This window comes from Canis lupus, chromosome 5, assembly GCF_048164855.1.
Source record: "Canis lupus baileyi chromosome 5, mCanLup2.hap1, whole genome shotgun sequence".
Classification (NCBI taxonomy): Eukaryota; Metazoa; Chordata; class Mammalia; order Carnivora; family Canidae; genus Canis; species Canis lupus.
This window is the reverse complement of record NC_132842.1, coordinates 24,909,826-24,927,019: the sequence shown is the minus strand read 5'-3', so window position 1 is coordinate 24,927,019 and position 17,194 is coordinate 24,909,826. Positions and strand designations below refer to the sequence as shown.

Below are 17,194 nucleotides of genomic sequence, written 5' to 3'. Positions count from 1 at the left end.
TTGTTTTTGATTAATGATAGTATTTTATAAAACAATTAATGATTGAGACGCCTATGGGGCTCAGTGGTAGAGCATCTGGCTTGGGCTCAGGGCGAGATCCTGGGGTCCTGGGATTGAGTCCCACATCAGGCTCCCCAAAGGGGAGCCTATATCTCCACCTCTCTCTGCCTATGTCTCCACCCTCTCTGTCTCTCCCTCTGCCTATGTCTCCGCCTCTCTCTGTCTCTCATGAATAAAATAAATAAAATCTTTAAAATAAAATAAAATGATTCATGATCTTAAAAAAAAATTTGAATAAACACCCAGAAATAACCACTGTTATTGTTTGGTAAGGATCTTTACCTACGTCTTTTTATACCTATGGCTTCCCAATATTTTATTATGAAATATTTCAAACCTATGGAAAAGTCATAAAATTTTACATTGAATATTCATATGCCAACCCCTTAGATGCTACCATTAATATTTTTATTATACTGTACTTGTTTTAATCACATCTACTCATCTATCATCCTTCTATCTATAAATCTTTATTATCTTCTGGTGCATTTTGAGTAAATGGAGACATTTATGTACATCACCCTAAGTACATGAATATCATTAGCTATTTTGGCATAAGTGCAGATAAAATACACAGCTAGGTGACAGATTAGTAGAAAGGTAGATAGAACAGTAGATAGATAGTTTATATTGATAGCTAATAATACAGGAAAATGACTTTATAAAAACTAGTTGACAGAAATAAATTGCAGGTAAGTTAAGGACTACACATGAAATACAAAACTACAGTTTGAGGAAGAACTATAAAAACAGGTGTGTGGAAGATAAGTTTGAGAGTCATCAGTATACAGACGTGTTTCCCTTAGGACAGGGATTGATTGATTGATTGAATTAGGTGATCTGAACATTTGTTCCTTTCTTTTGTTTCTCTCTTAGATGTGTGACAGCAGAGAAGAAGGAGTAGATGGAGACACAGTAAACATGTTTGTGGTGAACCCAACTACCCCCTCACAATATTTCCACTTGCTCAGGAGACAGATGGTCCGGAACTTCCGAAAACCCCTCATTGTTGCTTCTCCAAAGATGTTACTCAGGTTTCCTGTAAGTAGGAAAAAAACTAGTTAGGAAGCCTTTCTCCTTTTATCATTTTGTAAAGATTTTATTTGAATTCAAGTTAACATATATGTATCATTAGTTTCAGGGTAGAATTTAGTGATTCATCAGTTGCATAGAACACCCAGGGCTCATTACATCAAGTGCCTTCATTAATGCCCATAACCCAGTTAACCCATCCCCCGGCCCACCTCCCCTCCAGTGACCCTCAGTTTGTTTCCTAGAGGTAAGAGTCTCTTATGGTTTGTCTCCCTCTCGGATTTCCTTTTATTTTTCCTTCCCTTCCCCGATGTTCATTGTTTTTCTTTTTCAATTCCACATATGAGTGAAATCATATGGTAATTGTCTTTCTCTGAATTATTTCACTTAGCATTATACTCTTTAATTCCATTCCCTTGCAAATGACAAGATTTCATTGTTTTTGATGGCTGAGTAATATTTTATATACACACACACACACACACACACACTACATCTTTATCCATTTATCTGTCAGTGAACATCTGGGCTCTTTCCTTATTTTGGCTATTGTGGACATTGCTGCTATAAACATTGGGGTGCATGTGCCCCTTTGAATCACTATTTTTGTGTCCTTTTCATGAATACCTAGTAGTGCAATTGCTGGGTCATAGGGTAGCTCTATTTTTAACTTTTTGAGGAACCTCCACATTGTTTTCCACAGTGGCTGCACAAGTTTGCATTCCCACAAACAGTGTAAGAGGGTACCCCTTTCTCCACATCCTCGCCAGTATCAATTATTTTCTGAGTGGTTAATTTTAGCCATTCTGACCCTTGTGAGGTGGTATCTCATTGTGGTTTTGATTTGTATCTCCCTGATGATGAGTGATGTTGAGCATTTTTTTCATGTGCCTATTAGTCTTCTGGATGACATTTCTTCTTGGAGAAATGTCCTTTTATGTCTTCTGCCCATTTCTTGACTGGATTTTTTGGTTTTCGGGTGTTCAGTTTGATGAGTTCTTTATAGATCTTGGATAATAACCTTTTGTTTGATACATCATTTGCAAATGTCTTCTCCCATTCCATAGGTTGCCTTTTAGTTTTATTGATTATTTCCTTCACTGTGCAGAAGATTTTTATCTTGATGAAGTCCCAATAATTCATTTTTGCTTTCGTTTTCCTTGCCTCTGGAGATAGATCTAAAAATAATTTGCTGTGGCTGAGGTCAGAGAGGTTGCTGCCTATGTTCTCCTCTAGGATTTTGATGAATTTTTGTCTCACATTTAACTCTTTCATCCATTTTGAATTTATTTTTGTGTATAGTATCAGAAACTGGTCCAGTTTCATTCTTTTGCATGTTGCTGTCCAATTTTCCCAACACCATTTGTTGAAGAGACTATCTTTTTTCCATTGGATATTCTTTCCTGCTCTGTTGAAGATTAGTTGACCATATAGTTGACGGTCCATTTCTGGGTTCTCTATTCTGTTCCATTGATCTATGTGTCTGTTTTTGTGCCAAACCATATTAGCTTGATAATTATAGCTTTGTAATAGAACTTGAAGTGTGAAACTGTGATGCCTCCAGCTTTGGTTTTCTTTTTCAACATTACTTTAGCTTTTGGGGATCTTTTCTGGTTCCACATAAATTTTAGAATTGTTTGTTCCAGCTCTGTGAAATTGCTGGTATTATTTTGATTTTGAATGAGTAGATTGCTTTGGGTGGTATAGGCTTTTTAAAAAAGATTTTATTAAAAAAATAAAATAAAAAAGATTTTATTTATTTATTTATTTATTTATTTATTTATTTATTTATTTATGAGAGAGAGAGAGAGAGAGAATGAGCAGGGGGAGGGGCAGAGGGAGTAGACTTCCTACTGAGCAGGGAACCTGATGTAGGTTGGATCCCAGGACTCTGGCACCATGACCTGAGCTGAAGGCAGATGCTTAACTGACTGAGCCACCCAGCTTAATTGACTGAGCATCATGACCTGAGCTGAAGGCAGATGCAATTGCCTCGGTTAGTATAGACATTTTAATAGTATTTGTTCTTCCAATGTTTTTCCATTTCTTTGTGTCTTCCTTAGTTTCTTTCACAAGTGTTCTATGGTTTTCAGAGTACAAATCTTTTACTTCTTTGGTTAAGTTTATTCCTAGGTATCTTATGAGTTTTAGTGCAGTTTTAAATGGGATTGATTCCTTGATTTCTCTTTTTACTGCTTCATTATTGGAATATAGAAATGCAACAGACTTCTGTGCATTGATTTCATATCCTGAAATTTTGCTGAATTCCTGTATCAGTTCTACCAATTTTTGGTGGAGTCTTCTGGGTTTTCTCATAGATATCATGTCATCTGTGAAGAGATAAATTTGACTTCTTTTTTGCCAATTTGGATGCTTTTTATTTCTTTTTGTTGTCTGATTGCTGAGGCTAGGACTTCTAGTATTATGTTGAACTACAGTGGTGAGAGTGGACATCCCTGTCATGTTCCTGACCTTAGGGGAAAAGCTCTCAGGTTTTCCCCATAAGGAGGATATTTGCCGTGGGTCTTTTGCATATAGCCTTTATGATGTTGAGGTATGTTCTCTCTATCCCTACTTTGTTGAGAGTTTTAATCAAGAAAGGATGCTGTATTTTGCCAAATGGTTTTTGGCATACAGCACCTATTGAGAGGATCATATGGTTCTTGTCTTTTCTTTTATTAATGTAGTGTATCACATTGATTCATGGATATTGAAACATCCCTGCAGCCCAGGAATAAATCCCACTTGGTTGTGATAAATAATCTTTTTAATGTGCTGTTAGATCTGATTAGCTAATACCTTGTTGGGAATTTTTGCATTCATGTTCATCAGAGATATTGGTCTGTAATTTCCTTTTGTCATTTTTATACACATTTTCCATAACTAGTTTTATTTATTTATTTAAATTTTTAGCTTTTTAAATTTTCATTTTGATTTGAGTTAGTTAACATACAGTATGTTATATTAGTTTCAGGTGTACAATATGGTGATTCAATATTTCCATACATCACTTGCTGCTTCTCTCAAGTGCACTCTTTCATCTCCATCACTTATTTCACCCATCCCTCCACCACCACCCTTGTATCTAATTATATTTAAGCAGAAACATCTTTTTAGTTTTAGCTGGCCTCACTGCTTTCTCTCTTTTAAAAACATCTTTCTGGAATAACTGGGAATATAGGGAGCAGAAATGATTTTTTAGAAAAAGTTTTAAAGTGCAAATAGTATAAGCACCTATATCCTTCCTTCATCTGTGAGGAATACGTTCTAAGACTCTCATTGGATGCCTAAGGCCACAGATAGTACTGAACCCTACATATACTGTCTTCCTATGCATACATCACTATAATAAAGTTTAATTTATAAATTATGCACAGTAAGAGCTTAACAATAACTAATAAAAAATATAACAATCATAACAATATACTATAATAAAAGTTATGCAAATATAGTCTCTCTTTTAAAAATATCTTATTGTGCTGTACTTACCCTTCTTTAATGGAGTGAGATGATAAAATGCCAAGGTGATGAGATGAAGTAGGTGAATGACGTAGGCATTATGACAAAGGGTAAAGTTACTAGTCACCTTCTGACCATAAGTCAGGAGGAAGATCATCTACTTCTGGACGTAGGTTGACCATGCTTAACGCAAAATGTTGAAAGCAAAATCTCAGATAACCAGGTCTATGGTACTATATTGATAGTAGCAAGTTGAAAATTCCAAATATTGTGATGAGAAGCAGCGGTGGCATTCATTGGCTTTTAGTGAGTTTTTTTTTCCTGTTAAATGATTTATCACACAGAGATAGACTCCTGTTTCAAACATTATTAATGATATAGCTTATTGCTACACCGATAAAAGGGTACGTTTTTATCTTGGTTTACCTGAATTGAGTGTTAAGCTCGCATTATGTTTTTTATTATATTTTTAACTTATTTTTACTTTTTTTTAGAGAGAGAGAGAGCATGTGTGTACAAGCGAGAGGGGGAGGGGTAGAGGGAAAGGGAGAGAGAATCCTATGCAGGCTCCACGCTCAGCACAGAGCCAGAAGTGGGGCGCCATCTCATGACCCTGAGATCGTGACCTGAGCCAAAATTAAGAGTCCAACTGAGCCACCCAGGCACCCCACAATATGTTTTTTAAATCACAAGAATATGCAGAGTTCAAGATAATAAATATTACAAAGCATCTATTTATACCATCTGTTAGAATCTTTTTTGCAGTTTTGTATAGGTCTTAAATAGGATTAGCACTCAAAAACCTTTTGCACTTATTTGGATGCTAATAAGGTGAAATAAGTCATTTAGGATGTGGCTCTTCAAGGCTACCTTGTTCTTCTCACAAAGGTTTGAGAGTGTATATTTGGAATTGAGGGATGTTGAGGAAACCAGTGAGTGAATTGCCCCCACTGGTGGCCAACACTTGCATGAGCCTAGCGTGGGTGCCTCCTTAAATTCTGCTGTGTACTTCCACTGTGTCTCCCTGGCCCCAGCCCTGGGAGTCAGTACTCAGGAAATGCACTTCCCATTCATTCACCCACAGCAGGGTTCATGCGTTTGATCTCATTCTCTAACTCAATGTTCCTTGAACAATCATGCATACTTTGAGATGGCTTCGTGAATCTAGCAGCATCACAGGGCATTCAGGAAAAACTAATGCAATCCTTTTAACACAGTCTTTCTGATGGGGCTCTTTTGACACAGATATTTTGAAACAGTAATGGTAAAGAGGCCAAGACATACTGTAAATTACTATAATTTATTTCTAAGAAATATACACATCTGCGATTCATGACCCAACTTTCATTGTACCCCTAAGGGTGTCACCTGCTCCCTCAGTCATTACTATAAAGGAATATAATCCAATAAATATAATATATGTATATTACTAAGTATTGAGTGAACAATTAGACATTTTATTGAGAATTTCTTTTGCTGTTTGTAATGAGAATAAGAGTTCACATTCTGGCCCCAAGAGTCCACTCCTCTCCCCATGTCTAATATATAACTTACCAAATAAGTGAAGCCTTGCTCTGGAACCTTAAAAATATCAACAGCTGGGGCACCTGGGTGGCTCAGTCGGTTAAGTGTCCGACTCTTGATTTTGGCTCAGGTCATGATCTAAGGGTCTTGAGATCAAGCCCTGCCATTTGGCCCCATGTGGACCATAGAGCCTGATTGAGATTCTCTCTCTCCCTCTTCCTCTGCCCCTCTGCTCTCTCTCTCTCTCTCAAAAAAGAAAAATGCAATAGCTAACCTATAGATTTTTCAAGTGAGAAGCTAGTCTTATTAAGTAGACAAATATCTTCATCAACCATAGAAGTCCTTTTATTAATTGAAAATAAGTACCTCCATCATTAAAGTTTGATTTCTTCCCCAATATTAGATTATTGGTACAAGTGATCTAGCTGAACAGAAGTCCACCCTTTCTTTCCACAGCGTATTCAGAGATGACTTGCCATGTGATAAACATGACTCAGGACTTTGCCTGTCAAGTGGTACCTAACCTCTACCCAAATTTCCCACCCAGCTCTGAACTCCAGTTCCTTTTTTTTTTTTTTAAATTAGTGAGCTCTATGCCCCAATGTGGACTTGAGCTCATGACCCCAAGATCAAGAGTCGCTTGCTCCATTAACTGAGCCAGCTAGGTGCCTCTCCAGCTCCTTTTGATTCCTACCCTAGGAAGTGAGAGCTGACCAAGGGCTCTGGTTCAGGATGGAGAAAGATTGCTTCTATCGTACATTATTTAGCAATAAGAATAAATAAAAAATAAGAATAAATAAATATAAATGATATATAATAAAATAATATATATCTATTACATATAAATAGATATATATTTTCTCTAATATAAATTTTTATTTTGTTCTCTTAGTTAATATTAAGTTTTTAGGTTATATCACAGTATCCCACATCAACATGGCTGCCTATCGGTGGACCAGTCAAAATGTCATATTCCCATTCGGGACTAGATTATAGGGAAATGAATTAGAGTTGTCTACTCTAAGTTCTTTGCAACAAGTACTTATTTAAATCAAACTCATTAATAACATTTCTTTTCGTCACGGAAATATTCATGTATTGCTCCTGCTTGTTCTGACTCATTAGATTTTGCTTATAAATTATAGTCAGAATCCTAAAGAGAAATCTCTGCCCTAGTTTAGTTGTTTTTGTTCACAAATGTCATTTCTTACTCCGACAAATGAAAGCATATTTTTATTGATACTAAAGTATGATCAAACTGAAATTTTGATTCTTAAAATTTTGTTGCAGCATCAGACAAAAAGCAATCTTATGAAATCTTGAAAGAATCATTTTGTTCCAAGATATACACCATTGGTATTTTTTGGAAAGATATTGTGTTTATGAGTACATATGTTTACTTATAGTCCTAGGAGAAAAGTTTGATGTTATTTCTTGGTAAAGATCCCTTATAAGAAAGGCATCTTCAGCTCCTTTCCTTCAGTTGATAGATTTGTGGCTTTTCTCCTCCTTAGGCAGCTGTGTCAACACTTCAAGAAATGGCACCAGGAACAACATTCAAGCCGGTCATTGGTGATTCATCTGTGGATCCCAAAAAGTAATCTGATGTGTATCTTTGTTTTCATACTCTGCAGTAGTATTCTAATTACTGGGAAGACTAGTTCACATTAAGGAACCCAAAGTGACCCAAATCTCCTCTATCCTGATAGAAGTTCTTTGCATCCATGGGACAGGAGTTAGAGTACACATGGAAGGGTGAACTTTGGAGGGGTGTGTTGCTGAAGGAGGCTTGCCAGGGCGTAGCATGTCACTGATCTCAACTACAGAGCACCCCACTGCCCCGCTTCTGTAATGAAGCATTTTCATCTATGTAGTCTGTGCTTTCTTTTGATACAGTTCTTTCAGATATTTCTCCTTCACCCCTTGTCCCTTTTCTACCCAACAGCGTCAAGAGTCTGGTATTCTGCTGTGGCAAACATTTCTATGCCCTGCAGAAGCAAAGAGAATCCTTGGAGGCCAAGAAGCATGCCTTTGCCATCATCCGATTAGAGGAACTCTGCCCTTTCCCACTGGATTCATTACAGCAAGAGATGAGCAAATACAAACATGTGAAAGGTACAGCGTTGTTCTTGTTGGGGTTCTTTGGGTTTCAGATACCTGAAACCTATTCCAATGTCTCATATGAAAAGAGATTCCAGGGGCAGTGAGAGTCATTAGGAAATTGACTCTTTTGGAATCTGGACATATGAAAAAAAAAAAATACTGCTAGAACCAATGTCTCTTTGTTTTTTCTGGTGTCTTTTTCAGTCCCCCATCCCCCTTCTCTCACTTAGGACATGTCATTTCTTGAGAAGTCATAGGTAATCAGTGCCATACTGTTGCTTAGGATAAATTGATGTAACTATAAAAGGCAAGCCTTTTCAACAAGTGGGCTGCAATAATTGGACATCTCTATGCCATGGGTACAGAAATTCACTCAAGATCTCAGACCTAAATGTAAAATGTACAGTTCTAAAACTTCAAGGAGAAAATCTTCATGACCTTTGGCTAGGCAAAAAGTTCTTAGATGTAACACTATGGAAGCATGTCCCATAACAGAGAAATTGGACTTCATCAAAATGAGAGTTTTCTGCACTGTTGAAAGGGACCACTGAGAAAATAAGCCACAGACTGGGGGGAAGTATTTGCAAATACATATCTAACAAAGATATGCAAATACATATTTGAACATCCAGAATGTTCAAAGAGTTCCCCGAACTCAGGAATAAAAATAATGAAAGTTTTCAAAATGTGCAAAAGAGGGCAGCCCTGGTGGCACAGTGGGGCAGCCCCGGTGGCGCAGTGGTTTAGCGCCGCCTGCAGCCCAGGGTGTGATCCTGGGGACCCGGATCGAGTCCCACATCGGGCTCCTTACATGGAGTCTGCTTCTCCCTCTGCCTGTGTCTCTGCCTCTGTGTGTGTGTGTGTGTCTCTCATGAATAAATAAATAAAATCTTTAAAAAAAAATGTACAAAAGATTTGAGCCAAATAATGGGATGGCAAATAACTGTATGAAAAGATGCTCAACGTAATTAGGGAGCGATAAGGGAAATGCAAATGAAACCAAAATGAGATATGGCTACAGCACCTATTAGAATGGCTAAAATGAAAACAAAACAATAAGTTGGCAATATCAAGAACTGATGAGGAAGCAGAGCAACTGGAAGCCTCAGTCACTGCCGGAAGGAATGGAAAGTGGTACAGGCACTCTGGAAAACAGTCTGTCAGTTCCTTACAAGGTTACATACAGAGTTCCCACACAACCCAACAGTCCACTCCAAGGTATTTACCCAAGAGAAATGACAACGTGGACACAGAAAAATGTCTCCAGCAGCTTCATTCATGATTGCCCCAAACTAGAAACCACCAGGATGTCCCTCAACCTGTGGATGAATAAACAAGGATGTAAGGTATATCCTTACAACATCATGCCACCCAACCATAAAAGAGAGTGAACCATGGCTACCGGCAAAATCCCTTTGTGGATTAGATCAAAGGAGCCAGAACCAAAGGCCACATGTCATAGTTACATTTAACTGATGTTCTGGAAAAGGCAAAATTGTAGAGAGAGAGAAAAGGTCAAGGGTTGCCAGAGGTTGGGGCTGGCAGAGGAGTTGCCTTGAAAGGGCCAGGATGAGGGAATTTTGGGGGTTGATAGAATTATTCTGTATCATGAGTGAGGTGCTGGATATATGACTATACGTTTGTCAAAAAAAAAAAAAAAAAGATAAGCAATAGCAGACCATATTGGAAAGGCATATATCTACTTGAAGAGAGCTGTAGGTGCATACATTCTATGTATATGCATGTGTATACAAATGGCTATAATCTCTCTCTCTCTCTCTCTCCGCATGTATATAGTGTGTGTGTATGGTAGATTTACCTGGAGTACTGAAGTGAACTTTCTTCTGTTACAGATTTTATTTGGAGTCAGGAGGAGCCTCAGAACATGGGCTCATGGTGCTTTGTTTCTCCAAGGTTTGAAAAGCAACTGGCCTGCAAGGTAGTAGCTTTCTCTCTTGTAGGGTTTTGCGTATGTGCATTATTTCTCTTGAAGGGCCAGACACTGAGTTTATCCTCTATTAGTAATCCAATTTTTTTTTTAAGATTATTTAATTAATTAATTTTTTTGTTTATTCATGAGAGACAGAGAGAGAGAGAGAGAGAGAGGCAGAAACCCAGGCAGAGGGAGAAGCAGGTTCCTTGAGGGGAGCTTGATGTGGGACTCGATCCTGGGTCTCCAGGATCATGCCCTGGGCTGAAGGCAGATGCTCAGCCACTGAGCCACCCAGGCATCCTGCAGTCTAATTCTTTTAAAGTTAAAGTAAAATGTAAAATCTAGGAATGCCTGGGTGGCTCAGTGGTTGAGTGCCTGCCTTCAGCCCAGGGCATGATCCTGGAGACCCAGGATCGAGTCCCACATCGGGCTCCCTGCATGGAGCCTGCTTCTCTCTCCGCCTTTGTCTCTGCCTCTCTCTCTCTTTCTCTCTCTGTGTCTCTCATGAATAAATAAAATCCTAAAAAGAAAAATAAAATGTAAAATCTAATTTAGCCTATTTTTTTCAGAATAAAATGCTGAATATTGATCAAGATATATATGTGTACGTGCTAGTGTCATATAAGAAAAAGTGATTGTACTTAAAAAAGTAAAGTCTCTTACCTGCCAGCCACCTTTCCTGCTAGTCTGTTCAGAAGTCTTGTCCTAAAGGTCACTCTCCAAGCCCCGGGGGGGCAGGGTGATGAGCAGGTTAGTCGGATAATATAGAGGAAGAGATGCCCACTGACGCTTGTTCCCAGCTCCACCACATAATTGACATCCATCAAAAGGCAAATTCCTCCTGATGATGCTCTAGGAAGGGAAGAACCATGAGAAAAGCAAATGTGCTTCCATTTATCTTCCTATTCTGGTTTAATTAGAACTCAGTTCACACATGTGTTACGACTTCGCTGGGCCCAGATCATTTTCATTTGTTCTAATTTAGGAAACTACCGCTAAAACCAATGAATAGTTACTGAAGAAAAGGACAAATTCAAGAGTTTATCTCCCCTTACGGTGAATTTAGTTTTTAGCTGTGACAGATATCTCCAGTATATTCTAGGTAACTCATTATTTTTCCAGGAAAGGTGAGTTATGGTTAAACAAGCTAAGAGCAATGCATGCACTGCCTTGAGAGAATGAAGCAGGGCTCTGATCAGGTCAAAAGGTCATTTTGGTTTTTATTCCTTTTCTGCTCTAATCATAGCTTCGTCTTGTGAGCCGACCCCCTTTGCCAGCACCTGCTGTAGGAATTGGCACCCTTCATCTGCAGCAGCATGAAGATGTCCTCACCAAGACCTTTGCTTGATGGTGTCCTTTGAACCAAAATTACTTCATTTTAAGAAACAACCATGCAAAGAAAAGCCAGCTCCTCTACACCCTTCTTCCATTAGGTGACATGAAAAGTCTCTTCCTCTAAGACGTTGGGATTGATGAGGACAATTTAATCGGAACCTATGAACTAGCCAAGGGAATTATCCATCAACCCAAGAATCTGACAAGTCACCTTTATCCTTAAAGGTACAACAACAGTTAGATCTGAGTGAGTTGTAGAGTTAATGCATTATCCAGATTTTTTCAGACCACTTTTTCTCATTAACTATATATGCCCAGGAAAAATTCTTTAGCTTGAATTTACAGAATTTACATGCAGGTCACTTTGACGTCACTTCTCCATTTGCTTGATGCATGCCACTTTCATCAATTTTGCCATTCTTTATTCAAAGTCCTGTGACTGCCAATATTTTCATTTTATAGGATCTCTGGTGCTGCTTTGCATCCACTGCGAAAAATGTTTCACCAAACACCATAGCAAAGCTGTACTAGTCCTGATGTGTATTCTTCTTCAAGAAGGTTCTATCTTCTTCAAGATAGCTGTTTTTACCCTTGTCCTTAAGTATCAGTCCCATTAATTATGACTCTTCAATTTCACAATGAAATTGATTTGTGGTCTACTTTGTCATAGTATCACTTCCCCCCCCTAAATTGTTTGCAGTGATATCTTAATATTTTTAATTGACTTTCGGTATCTGATATGGGGATTTCAGCTCCTGTTAGTTTTGCCTCTAAAAGGTGTGATGAAATGATGTTCATTTGTGGTTTTTAAGGAACATTTTAATTTCAACATTGGAGACTTCCCAGCACCAGGTACTTGGAGATTTATGGAGATCACTAACCCACTGCATTAATTCTGAAACTTTGGAAGCACAATGAAACAGCAGCAAACTGTGTAGCTTTACATGACTTGGTGCTGCAGTGACTGTGCCATCTACCATTCGGGTGCCATGACGTTTTTTCTCAGAAATGATGGAGGAAGCCCTGGGGCACTGGAAGGGCCTCTCCACTTTTCCTGGCAACTGGTAATGTCTTTCAGAGTCAATGTGTAGGTCATTCTGGCCACAGGAGGAGGTTCATGATTCACATCTTAAATGTATGCATTAGTGTATTGATTTAATATTTCTGTAATATTCACAGCCCTCTTATTCCAATGCACCTTTAATGCTTCCTTCTTAAGTCAAGCTTTATAAATCATGTAACTTAGTACCATGCATGTAAATCCATATAATTACAAAGGTCTATTTAATGCAAATGGTTATTGGTGTTGTATACTGAACTTAGAAAAACAGGAAAGCCCTGCCATTTTTTTTCAGATGTCTTGGTTTCTTGAGTTAAAAATTTCAAAGTCTAAGCATAAAATGAGATGGAAAAGTAATTTGTTTTTCAAGTTTAAATTTCTCCAAATTTCTCTGGTATCTTATTATATCTTCTCCACCAGGAGCCATGAAATGTATCTTATTAAAAAAAAAGTGTCATCTGTATCTTAACCATCTTACTCTCAATCACTATTGCAACATGGGCCAACATTTTGAATTACCTTGTAGGAAGGAACTATTCGAAGAATTCTGAATCAAATATTCCCATAATAGAGTATGGGATAAAAGTATCATAGCAAAGTAAAATAAAAATATTTTACCATATTCCTCTGGGAAATTTGATAATGTGATATTTGTATCCTGTTCATATCTATTTATGCTAATTTTATATTCAATGAAGAATAGAGTTCGAATCGGTTATTCAGTGAAGAGAAATATTAACAAAAAAATGAAAAAAATGTTGATTTTGTCTAAAGTGACATATTCTTAATAAAATAAAATTATCTTCCTTAAGAGGCATTTTGGGGGGATCCCTGGGTGGCTTGGCGGTTTAGCGCCTGCCTTTGGCCCAGGGCGGGATCCTGGAGATGCGGTATCGAGTCCTGTGTGGGGCTCCTGGCATGGAGCCTGCTTCTCCCTCTGCCTGTGTCTCTGCCTCTCTTTCTCTCTCTATGTCTATCATGAATAAATAAATAAAATCTTTAAAAAAAGCCATTTTGTTCAGTTTTCTATATGTATACTATAAGGAAAATATTCTAAAATATGACTTCTTTTAGTCTGACTATATTACCTCTGAAGTTTTATTGTTTAAAAAAAAATCCCTCAACTGACAATATAAGTTGTATCTGTTTTACAAACTTGAGGAAATGCAGTTTAAATAAATTAGAGGTTCTATAGGAATGAAGTCACAGGTAAGAATCAAGACTTTTGTCTTAAGCTTCCAAAAGCTTCACCTCCATTTCTCTTGGTTGTACTTGGATATTTGTTTTTCATCTTCAGCTTCTCATGAGTTTCAGGCTAAAACCAACACCTTTGGGGGAAATTTGGACAAAATGTTTTTGAATCCTCAAAACTTATCCTCAAAACTCAATACTTATAACCCACTATTATACAAATAAACCACTCATAAATTACTCAATAGGAGTAGTAACTCACTGTCATGTTTGTATTTAAATCTGACAAAGCGGTGTAAAGCAGACTTATTTCCCCAATGCCATTTGCAAAATCAGTTAATCTTAGAAAACTTTTAATAAAAGTGTGTTACTTTAGTATTGTTTCCTCATGTTTTCTTTGACTCACATGGAAAATCAGCTATAATTGGACAAAAGTAAGAAATGCCCCTATAAGAGTAGAATGGTATTTCCCCAATACTTTATTGGACACTTGCTGCATATATGGCATTGTTCTGGATATTAGAGGTACACGGTAGTGAAACAAATTGTTTGCCATTTGTCCTCAACGGACTAACTATTTGAGATGACAAAGCATCTTACACATAGAGAGAGACATTCTTGTTGGATGTGCTAATTCAGTGAGGGAGGTCAAGGTAGAGTGACATTCCTGATAGATGGAGATGAATTGGCATATTATAGTTACACAGAGACAAGTCCCGGGCAGCCTTTAGTAGGAGAAACACTGAACAATGTTGGAAGGATAATTCACAGAAGTTATCCAAAGTGTCAGAGCTTTTTCCTAGCCTCTTACTTGAAACATGGAGCTGTCCTAGAAATGGAAAGTAAAGAGAAGTGCAGGCAACTCTTCTGTCAGACTTTCAATTTAGTGCATCTTTATTGAAAGGATATCATATCCATGAAAATAGCTCACAATCTAGGGCCAAAACTATATGTAAGTCAACCATTTGCAAGCCACCATAGATGATGCAAAAATTAAGTTTTTGCCATTTAGAAGTTTATAGATAGTAGGGGAGCTTAGACACGTATAAAAATGACTAATACAAAGCAGAGTGAGGTAAGAATGAAGTCAAAGGATGGGGGATTGTAACTATGACAAATTGTGTTTTCCCAAAGCAGCTGGTGCAGTATTTTGTTCCACCTGCATTTCCACAAGAGGCAAGACGTAGAGTCACCAAGAGGTAGAGTCTGTTTTCCCCATTTTTGAGATTGAGCAGGACTTCGTGGCTGCTTCTATAAACATGATGCACTGAATGTGATTCTTTTTTGTTTGTTTTTGTTTTTATTTATTTATTCCTGAGAGAAACAAAAAGAGAGGCAGAGGGAGAAGCGGGCTCCATGCAGGGAGCCTAACATGGGACTTGATCCTGGGTCTCCAGGATCATGCCCTGGGCTGAAGGCAGCGCTAAACCGCTGAGCCACCGGGGCTGCCCTGAACATGATTCTTAATCACTAAAAAGGACATCCCTTGGCACCCAGCGGCCATGTTTTGAGGAAGCCCAGACAACATGAAGGAGCCCTCTGGTGGGGTGGGGGTCTTGAAGAAGACCTGTGGAGATGTTGAAGCTGAGAGCCAGCCACAAATGCTGGACTTGTGAGAGAGCCTTCTGATCATTCAAGTCCCCAGTCTTGGAGCTGTCCCAGATGACTCCAAGTGGAGCATGCCCAGCCTAACTTGCTCTATCTCTGTGTGCGTATTCAACAATAAGGCCCCACACCAGTTAAAATGATCAGCGCAGATTTTAATCAGTAGTATAGTACTGCAGTAGGAGAGAGTCCAGCGTGAACTGCACTCAACTTTGATTTGTACGGAGGTCACTGGAGTTTTTAAAGGGCGAATGACAGAACCCCCGTTGGGTGGTTGGGGCTCAGAGTCAGGCAAGCAAAAAATGTCAAAAAGCTGGAAGGAGGAGGGGTTGGTCCATGTGACAGCCATCTGGGTTTGTTAATTGGCAGTTTTGGAAGTTAGGCTCCTACCCTCCACGGAGGCAGGGGGACGGAAACCCTATCCTCAGGCATTGGAACAAATGGTAAATTCTTTGGGCAGTTTTGAGTTTTCGCAAGCAGGGTCATCTTAGGGATGGAGCTGTTAGATATCATGTTTAAGGGGCACCTGGGTGGCTCATTGCTTTTCGTGTCTGCATTTGGCTCAGGGCATGATCCTGGGGTCCTGGGATCTAGTCCTGCATCCGGCGCCCTGCAGAAAGCCTGCTTCTCCCTCTGCCTTTGTCTCTGCCTCTGTCTGTGTCTCTCACGAATAAATAATATCTTCTAAAAAAAAGAAACTATGTTTATAGTCCAAACTATGTTTATAGTCCGGTCTATAGTCCAGTTTATAGTCTTTACACTGTCTTAATAGGCCAATCAAAAGCTTAGTAGAGAAAGGGTCAGAGGAGCCTCACTCAAGTTTGGTCAAGGAGAAAATCAACCTTTCTCTCCCTCATCATTTGTTTCCTTCTTGGACACAGATGAAAGCATTAGAACAGATTGTTGGATTTGGTGATTATGGATCATCAGTGACCTTTGAAATAGCTTGTTTCATTTTAAGTTAGAGCAGAAGTTACATTGCAGGGCTTGAAAATTGAGTTAGAATACATTTGAGGGCCTGTGTGTGCTAAGCTCGTCCGCTTTCACACCTGTAGGAGGTGGCTAGGATCCTTATTTTACTGATGTAGCTCAGAAAGGTTCATCGCCCAAAGCCACTAGGAAGGAGAGGAGGGATTAAAACGCAGGGCCGGCTGGTTTCTAAGACTGCCTCCCTTAGGGCACCCCATCCATAGACGGGGTAACGGGGGACCAGGTCCTGATGTCCTGTGCCCGGGAGAAGCTGGAAGGAGCTCCCGTGAGAGGTCGCAGGGAGTTCATGCGCTGTTAACTAGAGACAGAGCGTCACGGATTTTTGACAACTTCCAAGAAGGTGGGAGCAAAATAAAGAGGGCTGTTCGGGCACCGGGTCTCGGGGCTGCTCAGCCCCGTGTCTCAGGGATGCGACCCCGGCCCACGACCCTCGGGAGGCCCGGGCCCCGGACCAGGCGGTCGAGGAAGCCGCCACTGCTCGACTGGGAGCTCGGAGCTGAGCTCAGGCAGGAAGAGGGCCCGCAGCCACGGTCCAGCCCGGGCAAGCCAGCTCCACTGTGCTGCTGGAGCACGGGCCCCGAGCGGCGGCGGGGTGGAGCACAGGGGCGGGAGCACGGGCCCCGAGCCGCGGCGGGGTGGAGCACAGGGTTGGGAGCACGGACCCCGAGCGGCGGCGGGGTGGAGCACAGGGGCGGGAGCACGGACCCCGAGCGGCGGGGTGGAGCACAGGGGCGGGAGCACGACCCGGAGCGGCGGGGCTGGAGCGGCGGGGCTGGAGCGCGCCCGCGGGAGCGGCGGCGGTAGCCATGGCAACGCGCCGACGTCCGCCGCGCCGGGGGCCAACGGCCGGGGCCCGCGTCGGCGGGGGGCGGGGCCGGGGGCGGGCGCGCGGTCACGTGGCC

At 40.1% G+C, this 17,194-nt stretch overlaps 1 protein-coding gene across 1 annotated transcript in view; it reads left to right on the top strand.

Moving 5' to 3' along the window:
* DHTKD1 (dehydrogenase E1 and transketolase domain containing 1) overlaps positions 1-13,514 on the top strand; it is a 51,617-nt gene extending 38,103 nt beyond the window's left edge. The window contains exons 13-17 of the mRNA XM_072825831.1: positions 937-1,101; positions 7,590-7,672; positions 8,021-8,190; positions 10,032-10,117; positions 11,358-13,514. Of these exons, the coding sequence (XP_072681932.1) occupies positions 937-1,101; positions 7,590-7,672; positions 8,021-8,190; positions 10,032-10,117; positions 11,358-11,459 (606 nt within the window). The 3' untranslated portion in view covers positions 11,460-13,514. The remainder of the gene's footprint in view (positions 1-936; positions 1,102-7,589; positions 7,673-8,020; positions 8,191-10,031; positions 10,118-11,357) is intronic.
* Positions 13,515-17,194: the final 3,680 nt, after the last annotated feature.